General features: G+C 46.3%; 1 protein-coding gene across 1 annotated transcript in view; it reads right to left on the minus strand.

The window, feature by feature from the left end:
- Nucleotides 1–13194, minus strand: part of pex1 (peroxisomal biogenesis factor 1) — a 113776-nt gene that overhangs the window by 17449 nt on the left and 83133 nt on the right. Inside the window, exon 28 of the mRNA XM_084312037.1 lies at nucleotides 9642–9818. Coding sequence (XP_084168163.1) covers nucleotides 9642–9818 — 177 coding nt within the window. The remainder of the gene's footprint in view (nucleotides 1–9641; nucleotides 9819–13194) is intronic.

Genomic DNA, 13194 nt, shown 5'->3' on the forward strand with positions numbered 1-13194 from the left:
TGGGATTAAGAATAAACCATACCATACCATGGTTCTTATGGTTCTATGGTTCTGGCCACTGTTGTCCATGAAGTCAAGTCAGTGTGATGCAGAAACATCATGGTTCAGGCAGTGGTGGAAAGTAACTAAGTACTTTTACTCGAGTATTGTACCTAAGTACAATTTTGAGCTACTTGTAATTTACGTGAGTATAATTCACTTTAGGGAACTTTATACTTTTACTCCACTACATTTCAAAGGAAATATTGTAGTTTTTACTCCACTACATTTATCTGAACCCATCGGATACTAGTTACTTTGAAGATGATATACTTTCACATTTGAAGCCTGTCACAACTTCAAGAGGACGTAATCAGAGCAGCATAACTGGACCACATACCACTTTAACATAACCTTTAATCAGAGCAGCATAACTGGACCACATACCACTTTAACATGAACCTTTAATCAGAGCAGCATAACTGGACCACATACCACTTTAACATGACCTTTAATCAGAGCAGCATAACTGGACCACATACCACTTTAACATAACCTTTAATCAGAGCAGCATAACTGGACCACATACCACTTTAACATGACCTTTAATCAGAGCAGCATAACTGGACCACATACCACTTTAACATAACCTTTAATCAGAGCAGCATAACTGGACCACATACCACTTTAACATGACCTTTAATCAGAGCAGCATAACTGGACCACATACCACTTTAACATAACCTTTAATCAGAGCAGCATAACTGGACCACATACCACTTTAACATAACCTTTAATCAGAGCAGCATAACTGGACCACATACCACTTTAACATAACCTTTAATCAGAGCAGCATAACTGGACCACATACCACTTTAACAGAACCTTTAATCAGAGCAGCATAACTGGACCACATACCACTTTAACATAACCTTTAATCAGAGCAGCATAACTGGACCACATACCACTTTAACATAACCTTTAATCAGAGCAGCGTAACTGGACCACAGACCACTTTAACATAACCTTTAATCAGAGCAGCGTAACTAGACCACATACCACTTTAACATGAACCTTTAGATGTCAGTGGATGGAGGTTTGCACGCTCCCAAGCATTTGGATACACAAATGTCATGTGGAATGTATACTTTTACTTTAGATACTTAAGCAATAATACACTCGGAAGCCAGTGGGATGTCATGAATATTGCCACGGCTATGATGCGCCCGCAGACACGAGAGTGAAGCTCGAGTCACATCACAGCCGTGGCAATATTCATGACATCCCACTGGCTTCCGAGTGTATTATTGGTTTTATACAACAGGTTGTGTCGGGAAAAATATAGGATGAATACAGACAATTCTAGGGTATTTTATATCGATTTCAGTGAACTAAAAAAAAATAATAGTTCCTAAAGATGTCTCGTTGCTATGGAATTTCAAATGGAGTAGGCTACCAAGAAGCTTGGCTACGCAAACGAATGACGTGTTAGTCTAATGCAAGCGAAAGCCGGAAAAAGTCATCAGCACCTCGGACAGTTCCGGGAGTTGGGCCAGTTCAGTGCCCAGGCCCTCGACTTGGTGGTGTTGAAGGATTCATTGCAGCTTTTCTCCAGCGGCATGTCTAATAATGCTGTTTTTATGAATACCGTTAGATGTAGGCCCGTCCTCTATTTATTTAACCGTTAGATGTAGGCCCGTCCTTCTATTTATTTAACCGTTAGATGTAGGCCCGTCCTTCTATTTATTTAACCGTTAGATGTAGGCCCGTCCTCTATTTATTTAACCGTTAGATGTAGGCCCGTCCTCTATTTATTTAACCGTTAGATGTAGGCCCGTCCTCTATTTATTTAACAGTTAGATGTAGGCCCGTCCTTCTATTTATAGTTAACGGGTACGTTAAATCAAACGTAACGTTGTCCGCGGAGTAGGTCATGTTGACAGTTTCCGTTTGATGAATGGCAGTTGAAACTTTTTACAACATTCTAAAGCCAGCGCAGTGGTATATTCATGGTGATTTAACTAAAGCCAGCGCAGTGGTATATTCATGGTGATTTAACTAAAGCCAGCGCAGTGGTATATTCATGGTGATTTAACTAAAGCCAGCGCAGTGGTATATTCATGGTGATTTGTCACCTCCCGACCTAGCTGACGCACCCCCCAATGGGTTTCTGTAAAAAAAACATTGTTGCTGGTCTCCGTGCACAGATGAAGCACACCTGTGTCAGACACGCCCGAGACATTATTGTTTATTATTATTAAAACGTACGATTTTTATTAAAACGTTTCTTGAATTTCATGATTTACACCAGGGGTCGGCAATAGGCGGCCCGTGGGCCGAAATTGGCCCGCCAGCAATAATTTCTGGCCCGTCAGTTTATTTTGAGAATATGATATTTATTTTCATAATTTTTTATATTTTATTTTTTTAAACACACATATAAACAAACATGACAACACACGATAAGATACACAAGCATTAATATACAGTGTATATCCAACAAAATTACCATTTATACCAATGTCTTAGGTAGATATTTCTTGATAAATCACATCGAGATATGTAAGAAACCAAACTTTCCGGCACATTTTTTCCGGTTGAAACCAGCGTGATGCGATCAGCTTTTTAGCTACTGTGATACCCGATAAAACCAATCTCTTTAGCTGTGGATTTACTGCAAACTCAAAAACATCATTCAATAGTAATACAGAGGGGTGTACAGGTATATTCCAAGATACGAGTTTTGATATTTGTTGGGTCACATCTTTCCAGAATGTCTTAACTGGTGGGCAGTCCCAATACATGTGCATAAATGTCCCTTCGTCCCCGTTTGTACATTGGGAGCATTTGGAGTCTTGTTTAAGACCCATTCTGTTCAGTCTTATAGGAGTCAAGTATGTCCTGTGAATATAGTTAAGATTGATTTGTTGATGGTCCGGGTTCCTTGATGTAAGTCGGACATTTGCCCAGGCTCCTTGCCAATCAAAGTCACTTTCCAGGTCTGGTATATCCCTCCTCCAGACAGAGTCTAGTTGGAGGGTTTCATACGAGGACGTTAGTAATTGATGATAAAAATCTGAAACAAAACCTCTCGATGTCTCTCTTTGATAGAAGAATTTGTGGTATCTGTGGTGTTCAATTGGTATGTCTAATGGAACACTGTGAGACTTCAAACATAGCCGTAACTGTATGTAAAAAAGCCATGTGGACATGGTGAGATTACATTTTTTGCATATTTCTCCATAACTACAAAAACCCTGTTTGTTAAAAACATTCCCTAATGAGTGTATGCCTTGCTCTTCCCATATAGGGAATCTTATAGGTCGTTTTTCAATTAAGAGTGCATTGTTATTGAATAAGGGAGTATGATTGTGCCATTTTTGTGGGTTAGGATATTTTTTTTGTGTTTCACGCCCTATCCGGATCGCATGGGTAATTATGGGGCCAAATTTCCGTTCACAGTGCTTGATTGGTAGTTTAGTGTATGCTATGTCCTTCAGTCTATGTGGGGCTACTATGTTTTCTTCTAATTTTCTCCAGGATACTAATGCTTGGGGGTCAAACCATGTTGTCAATGGTCTTAATGTGTACGCCTTAAAATAGTGGAAAAAATCTGGAAATGCCATGCCACCGTCTGCTTTATTTCTCTGTGCGGTGGATCTTTTTATACGTGGTGGTTTGTTATTCCAAATAAATTTGTATGTGGAGGAGTGTAATCTTTTCCAGTAACCCTCTGGAGGGGGTAACGGTAGCATTGAACTGAAGAAGTTGATTCTAGGTAGTACATCCATCTTAACTATTGATATCCGTGCCTGTACTGAGTTTTTAAGTTTTGCCCACCTATCAAGGTCGTCTTTGATTTTGTTTTGGATTTTTGTGTAATTGTGCTTCACCGTTTGTCTTATGGTGGGGAATATTTCCACTCCCAAGCATCTAAAATGTTTTACCATAGGTATCTCTCCTGGGAGGGTTATATCTTTTTTTGCAGGGGTGTTAAGTGGAAGGAAAGCCGACTTCGGCCAATTTATCTTAAATCCCGATAAATCACCAAAGTTCTCAATCAACTTGAGCAGATGAGGCAATGTGGTGTTGGGGTTTTCCCCCTCTCCCAGAGAGTCGTACAGGCCTGTGTTCCTTAGACACATCCTCCGCGTATGACTCCCTCCCTTAGGCCACCGGATTGCCCAAACTGAGCTTTGTAATCCTACTCGTCCTATGCTAATTGCCATAGGATCTAACATTTTCATTCTAATTCAATCGAATGTCGCTTTTGGTCTTGCGCCTTCCCTTAATGTAGTAAAATAATATTATGAAAAATGAAAAAAAAGAATACCTTCATTGATATATTCATTTGAACCTTCTACTAACTTATGTAGGAAACATCAGAAAAAGGAAAAGATTGTAGACAAACACTAACACCTTAAAATGAAGAAAAATAGAAAAGAACAATGTAAGATAAAAAAAAAAAAAAGAAAAAGGGGGAATGAGAGCTAAAATAAAACTCAACGTGGAGAAACCACTAGAATAAAATTGAATACATAGATAATTTTATTTTCATCATATAATTTTTATTATATGCATACTTTATGTTTTATCCATGTTGAGAGTGAATAACAGGTATAGGCAGTGAGGGGCAATGTACGTATATATAGGCTTGCTCAATGTGAGGTGGACAGCGCGTGGTGCTGAAATGGGAAACACAGTCCATGAAATAAAAACACCAGTTCAAAGTCATTCAAGCTTTATCTTTACTCATGACTGACGGCACCACACATGCATGTGAACAGTAATGCAATTAAAAACAATGCAAAAACAATGCAATTAAACTTTAAACAAAAAGAGTGCTTGAAGAAGCTCCTGAAATGTATAGGTATTTGAATTACGAGACATTCGGAAGTCCATTAGCTCCATTTCCAGTGCAGCCTCGTCTAACAAGGTTAACTATCATAATCGATCGTCCCACTATATTCCTTTATCCGTAATTGATCAGTCTCCCCAGTTAGTAGCTAGATTAATATATTTAGCGGAAGTGTCAATAATCGATCGCGGGGGATTCCCCAATCTGGATGCGTCAGCCCCAGTCTCCTCCGTAGACCAGACCGTCTCATTAAATGATTAAATTTTAACAAGACGAGGCTGGTTTGAGATTCAATAAGTATAATAATAAGTAAGACAATGGATAAGTTTAACGAATTCCATATAAATAGATAGTTTTAACATTAAACATTCAACATTAAACCGGTCCGTGGCCGTCAGATAGACGGTTGCGCGTAATAGACCGATAGAGAGAGGCGCTTTATAATACAATGGAAAAAAGACAAAGGTATAAATTTCAGTGCATGTATATGTCATTTACAGTTTATTATGCCACCTATGCAGCTCGTTTATTTTGACAGTTAAACATTTTTCACTATCATTATATTAAATTAGCCATTGTTTTTGGTTCTGGCCCGCCATATAATGGCTTGGGGAAAAATTGGCCCGCGGCCAAACCTAATTGCCGACCCCTGATTTACACAGTGAAAATCCCCATTTGAAATAATGTATATTAGTTATATTTATTAGGCATAAAAAATATATATTGTTTGGTTCCTGTTGGTTGTCAGTTAAGGCCATGAGTAGGTAGGGAATTTATTTTATTTTATTTTTTATTTTATCTCTTCCCACGGCGACTATGGATAGGGTATTTCTTTATTTAATTAAAATGTTCACGACAACATGGATGCATGTACTCTGCCAGCATGTTTAATATCCATAATACTAAAGGTTTGACGGGCGGCTACGTGGCGTAGTGGGCAAGGCGCTCGCCACGAATGACGGAGACGCTGGGCTTGCCTGTTCGAGCCCAGCGCTCCACATTGCTTTCAGTTTAGCTGGTCGTTCATACTAATACACATTGGCCGTATTAGGGGGTGGGAAACTGATGGGTGGGGATCGGGTGTTGTGGACAGCGACTCCTACAGGTCGGTTGGTGCGCCTGCGCAGTAGAATCAGGAAGTGTCGGGGGCAGCGTGAGCCTCCCATGCGTTACTCCTCGCCACTGAGAGATCGAGCTGCGCAGGTGAAAAGATGCGACTGCTGTTACCTCAAGTACCGGAGGGGACTTGTGCTATGTATGACTTAGTCCACATTGCAGCCGGCTTGTGGGAGGCAAGAAACAGCGTTCGTGACAGGGGAGGGTTGAATTGGATGATACGAAATTGGGATGGGAGAAAATATAGAAAATGGGAGAAAAAGTGGATAAAAAAAAAAAATACTAAAGGTTTGACTAAAGATTTTTATGAAATTTTATTGTAAAAAAATTAAAATAAAAAATTTACCACCATTAGCCTTTTCATGTCACGCACCACCTAGAGGGCGCTCACGCACCACAAGGGGTGCGCGCACCACAGTTTGGGAACCACTGGACTAGAGTGACAAAAACATGGATTTTGGGTTTTGTGGGATTGGTATGATCCCCCCCCCCCACACCCTGTAGTGGTATGATCCAAAACAAAAACATGGATTTTGGCTTTTGTGGTAGTGGTATGGTCCACCCCCCCCTGTAGTGGTATGATCCACCCCCCTCCTTTGTAGTGGTATGATACACCCCCCCCCCCTCTGTAGTGGTATGATACCCCCCCCCCCCCCTCTGTAGTGGTATGATCCACCCCCCCTCTCTGTAGTGGTATGATCCACCCCCCCCTGTAGTGGTATGATCCACCCCCCCTCTCTGTAGTGGTATGATCCACCCCCCCCCTGTAGTGGTATGATCCCCCCCCCCCCCCCCCCACACCCTGTAGTGGTATGATCCACCCCCCCCCCCGTCTGTAGTGGTATGATCCCCCCCCCCCCCCCCTCTGTAGTGGTATGATCCACCCCTCTGTAATGGTATGACCCCCCCCCCCCCCCCCCACATCCTGTAGTGGTATGATCCAAAACAAAAACATGGATTTTGGCTTTTGTGGTAGTGGTATGATCCCCCCCCCCCCCATACACCCTGTAGTGGATCCACCCCCCCCCGCCTTTGTAGTGGTATGATCCACCCCCCCGCCCTCTGTAGTGGTATGATCCACCCCCCCTCTCTGTAGTGGTATGATCCACCCCCCCACACCCTGTAGTGGTATGATCCACCCCCCCCCCCCCATACACCCTGTAGTGGATCCACCCCCCCCGCCTTTGTAGTGGTATGATCCACCCCCCGCCCTCTGTAGTGGTATGATCCACCCCCCCTCTCTGTAGTGGTATGATCCACCCCCCCCACACCCTGTAGTGGTATGATCCCCCCCCCCCCCCTCTGTAGTGGTATGGTCCACTCCCCCCCCTCTGTAGTGGTATGATCCCCCACCCGTAGTGGTATGATCCACCCCCCCCCCCCCCATACACCCTGTAGTGGATCCACCCCCCCGCCTTTGTAGTGGTATGATCCACCCCCCCGCCCTCTGTAGTGGTATGATCCACCCCCCCCACACCCTGTAGTGGTATGATCCTCCACCCCACCCCCCCCTCTGTAGTGGTATGGTCCACTCCCCCCCCCTCTGTAGTGGTATGATCCCCCCCCCCCCCACTGTAGTGGTATGATCCCCCCCATACACCCTGTAGTGGATCCACCCCCCCGCCTTTGTAGCGGTATGATCCACCCCCCCCCCCCATACACCCTGTAGTGGATCCACCCCCCCGCCCTCTGTAGTGGTATGATCCTCCACCCCCCCCCCCTCTGTAGTGGTATGGTCCACTCCCCCCCCCCTCTGTAGTGGTATGATCCACCCCCCCGCCCTCTGTAGTGGTATGATCCACCCCCCCCACACCCTGTAGTGGTATGATCCTCCACCCCCCCCCCCCCCCCCCTCTGTAGTGGTATGATCCTCCCCCCCCCCCCCCCCCCCACTGTAGTGGTATGATCCCCCCCCCCCCCCCATACACCCTGTAGTGGATCCACCCCCCCGCCTTTGTAGTGGTATGATCCACCCCCCCGCCCTCTGTAGTGGTATGATCCACCCCCCACACACCCTGTAGTGGTATGATCCTCCACCCCCCCCCCCCCTCTGTAGTGGTATGGTCCACTCCCCCCCCTCTGTAGTGGTATGGTCCACTCCCCCCCCCTCTGTAGTGGTATGGTCCACTCCCCCCCCTCTGTAGTGGTATGGTCCACTCCCCCCCCTCTGTAGTGGTATGATCCACCCCCCCCCCCCTCTGTAGTGGTATGATCCACCCCCCCTCTCTGTAGTGGTATGATCCACCCCCCCACACCCTGTAGTGGTATGATCCACCCCCCCCCCCCCATACACCCTGTAGTGGATCCACCCCCCCCGCCTTTGTAGTGGTATGATCCACCCCCCGCCCTCTGTAGTGGTATGATCCACCCCCCCTCTCTGTAGTGGTATGATCCACCCCCCCCACACCCTGTAGTGGTATGATCCCCCCCCCCCCTCTGTAGTGGTATGGTCCACTCCCCCCCCTCTGTAGTGGTATGATCCCCCACCCGTAGTGGTATGATCCACCCCCCCCCCCCCATACACCCTGTAGTGGATCCACCCCCCCGCCTTTGTAGTGGTATGATCCACCCCCCCGCCCTCTGTAGTGGTATGATCCACCCCCCCCACACCCTGTAGTGGTATGATCCTCCACCCCACCCCCCCTCTGTAGTGGTATGGTCCACTCCCCCCCCCCTCTGTAGTGGTATGATCCCCCCCCCCCCCCCACTGTAGTGGTATGATCCACCCCCCCCGACTGTAGTGGTATGATCCACCCCCCCCCCCCCATACACCCTGTAGTGGATCCACCCCCCCGCCCTCTGTAGTGGTATGATCCACCCCCCCACACCCTGTAGCGGTATGATCCTCCACCCCCCCCCCCCCCTCTGTAGTGGTATGGTCCACTCCCCCCCCTCTGTAGTGGTATGATCCACCCCCCCGCCCTCTGTAGTGGTATGATCCACCCCCCCCCACACCCTGTAGTGGTATGATCCTCCACCCCCCCCCCCCCCCCTCTGTAGTGGTATGATCCTCCCCCCCCCCCCACTGTAGTGGTATGATCCACCCCCCCCCCCATACACCCTGTAGTGGATCCACCCCCCCCGCCTTTGTAGTGGTATGATCCACCCCCCCGCCCTCTGTAGTGGTATGATCCACCCCCCCCACACCCTGTAGTGGTATGATCCTCCACCCCACCCCCCCCCCCCCATCTGTAGTGGTATGGTCCACTCCCCCCCCTCTGTAGTGGTATGGTCCACTCCCCCCCCCTCTGTAGTGGTATGGTCCACTCCCCCCCCTCTGTAGTGGTATGGTCCACTCCCCCCCCTCTGTAGTGGTATGATCCACTCCCCCCCCTCTGTAGTGGTATGATCCACCCCCCCCCCCCCTCTGTAGTGGTATGGTCCACTCCCCCCCCTCTGTAGTGGTATGATCCACCCCCCCCCCCCCCCTCTGTAGTGGTATGGTCCACTCCCCCCCCTCTGTAGTGGTATGATCCACCCCCCCCCACCCTCTGTAGTGGTATGATCCTCCACCCCCCCCCCCCCCCCCCCCCCCCCCTCTGTAGTGGTATGGTCCACTCCCCCCCCTCTGTAGTGGTATGATCCACACCCCCCCACCCTCTGTAGTGGTATGGTCCACTCCCCCCCCTCTGTAGTGGTATGATCCACCCCCCCCCACCCTCTGTAGTGGTATGACCCCTGGTCTGACCTGCAGTGTGCCGGGCCCCGGGCTGCTGTGGACGGCCTCCAGCAGAGCGTTGTAGAGCAGGGCCTTCAGGTCGGCCCCGGTGAACAGCTCTGTGGCCGCAGCCACCTGCTCTAGGTCCACGTCAGCCGCCAGGGCCATGCCCCCGCTCAGGGCCTGCAGGATCTCCAGACGAGCCCCCTGCAGAGAGGAGAGGGGGGGGGGAGGAGGGAGGAGAGGGGGGGAGAAGAGAGAGGGGGGGAGAGGGGAGAGGAGAAGGGGGGAGAGGAGAGGAGAGAGGGGGGAGAGGAGAGGGGAGAGGAGGGAGGGAGAGGAGAGAAGAGGAGAAGAGAGGAGAGCAGAGAGGGGGAAGAGGAGGAGAGGAGAGCAGAGGAGGAAAGGGATCATTAACAGTAGCCGTTGTAGAATGTCCGGTTCTCTAAATCCTCCCACCTGAGACTGTGTACTGAGAGACTGTAGTGCAGGGGTTCTCAACCTTTCTGCTGCCAAGGCACCCCTGTGTCCAATAAAATATTCCAGGGCACCCCTACCTACACACGATAAAGACTTTTCCGGTCCTGTCTTTTTTGCTACAATGATGACAAAAGTGCTTGCTTTCAAAATAACGTTTATGAAACCGGGAAATGCATTTGTGTGTATATGCAGGCTATATAATGCATTATTAGCAGGCGTTTCAGGTCTAAATGGCTTAGTTAGTACTGTTGACATTACACTGATTTTAGTAGTAAATCAAATGGCATATATTTTTTTATAAAATTACAGAAATGTATCACCTGTTGCAGCTGCACTGTCTTCCATAAAAAGTGCATATTTGGATAAGTGTGACCATTTCTCAAACAGAAAATCATGTATTTCTTTTAAATACAGAAAAGGATCACCAAGTTACCATTTCTCAAAAAATATAAATAAATACAGAAAATAAGCACTCGTTCACTCAGTGGACATTTCTAGCTCAATGCGAGGTCTGCTGCTGGCTAATAATACGGTCAATACGTGGGGAGATCTTTGACAAGGCAACACGCATGTCATCGTCAAGGCTCAACTTGGCCCTATATTTTGTTTTCAGAGCTGTCATGGATGAAAAGCCAGCCTCACACAGATATGTGGTGCTGAATGGTATCAACACCTTAACTGCTGCATCATCATGAGATACTTGGTACTCAGCTCCACACTCAGACCAACATGTTTCCAGGGGCACTTCACTGAAACAAACTCTCCAGGTGGTATCGGATGAGATTTCAATGAGTTCTTCCAAGAGTTTGGATGGGGATGTGTCAGGAAGCTTTGTCTCAATGTTGTCTGTAAAGGGGTTCTTTATCCAGAGTAACTCTGTGATCCTTTTCTGTATTTTATTAAATAATGATTTAATAAATTATGCAGTGCAATGCAGCCGTCCCGGGTTAGACTCCAGGGCCCTCATGCATCAACGTGGACTTTGAACTTGACCTACTTCCACACGTAAGCACGGAATGTAGAACTAGCGTACGCACAGGGAAGTCGGCATTCATCACACGTGCGTACGCAGGCTCTATGGTCCTCCGTGTTGATGAATACCACTTTGTTCTACCGTCAATGCTCGTGCATGATTATCCATATATGGTCATGAAAATGAGGAAACACCCCCCATGGGATGTGAAATAATGGACCGACCCGAGCGGGACTCCGAGAAACTCCACGGAGAATTCACTGCTGTCGAACCAAGAAGACACTATCGCGTATTGTGGGATAAATAAAAGGTGGATTTGTAAACGGTGATGTCAGATATCAACGGCTCCCTAAGACCATTGCTGCAATTCTGCCTGGACAGCTCAAAATACTAATAAAGACCGTTCGTTGACCACTGTTTGGCGTTGGTTGTGTGTCATTATAACCGTGCTTGTAATATGAATGCCTTTATTAGTTGTGTTCGATTGGCTATATGATTTTTAGATGCATCTATTTTGTTGTCGGCTAATAAAGACCGCGCTGGAATATGACTGCCTTTTCCCGTGTTGTTTGATTAATACCCCATGGATTAAAGTTCTCCTCAATTTTATTCCAAATCGCGATGGATCTCCCGTCAATTTTCTACCTGCTGCATATGATTTCTAGAGGCATACTACAATCTATTTTGATGTCAGTATTGGGTAGCCTATATAAACAATATAATACGAGAGCATATACAAGAACAATGAATCTCACTGCATGTATGATAGCCTGCCTTTCAATACATGAACTTGAATCCCATCATATACATAGTCTGTCCACTATAGTGTCATTGCAATGCGTTTTCTATTCTTTCTTATACAGTAAAAAGGGGGAAGAACACTATATTAATATGACTTGTATTCTGCTTACAGCTTCGAAGTTCCACTTGTTTCGTTTAACGTAAAGCCTTTTAAATATAATCAAAACGTTCCCGTGTTTCTGCGGTCTGCGCAGAATAATAACGAGTTGAGCTTTATGATTTATGATGAATTGAAAATGGGGGACCCTGATGTAAACAAGACGAAAGTTGGTCTGCATCCCCAATTAACAATTGTATGTACTGAGCTGTACTGTACTGTACCCATTCTGCAATCTGTTAATAAACTTTTCAATCAATCAATCAATCAAGCTACGCGGAGCGCAGTCAGTCAGTAGCCTACTTATATATTCCGATAACGCTATATAAACCATGCTGCATTCATTCTGAGAGAAAGATCTATTATTCCAAATGCTATTTATAGGGTTTTGACCATAATTACACTACTGTTGCTATTTTACAATGAACTATAATGAACTACGGTTCGTACAGAACGTGCCAGTGTTATTATGCACAGAAGCTCATTTCCTTGTTGTAATAATATATTCTACCACTGGGCGCTAGGTACGCCAGGTCTGAAAAGTGCGTAGATGTACGCACAAAGTCAAGTTCAAGTTGAAGTTGATGAATCCCACTCTTTGCTTAGAAATGATCGTACGCACAGGGTAAGCACAGATCTGTGCGTAGAACACGTTGATGCATGAGGGCCCTGGACCCGGTGACCTTTGCCGAATGTCTTCCCCCATATCTCTCTCCCATCCTTCCTCTCTGCCGGACTTGTCCAATAAACAAATGAAAAAGCTACCACAAACAAATAATGATTTTCTGTTTTTGAGAAATGGTCAAACTTATCCAAATATGGTATTTTCATGGAAGACTTTAGTGAACATTTTCTGTAATCATATTAAAAAAAATATATATATTTTTTTTATTTTTTGAGAAATCTCAAGGCACCCCTGGCAGCTCTCTGAGGCACCCTAGTGTGCCGCGGCACCCCTGTTGAGAACCACTGCTGTAGTGTACTGAGAGACTGTGTACTGAGAGACTGTAGTGTGTACTGAGACTGTAGTGTACTGAGACTGTAGTGTACTGAGAGACTGTGTACTGAGAGACTGTAGTGTGTACTGAGACTGTAGTGTACTGAGACTGTAGTGTGTACTGAGACTGTAGTGTACTGAGACTGTAGTGTACTGAGACTGTAGTGTACTGAGACTGTAGTGTACTGAGACTGTAGTGTGTACTGAGACTGTAGTGTACTGAGACTGTAGTGTG

Source organism: Notolepis coatsorum (genome assembly GCF_963971535.1).
Source record: "Notolepis coatsorum genome assembly, chromosome: 4".
NCBI classification, from domain to species: Eukaryota; Metazoa; Chordata; class Actinopteri; order Aulopiformes; family Paralepididae; genus Notolepis; species Notolepis coatsorum.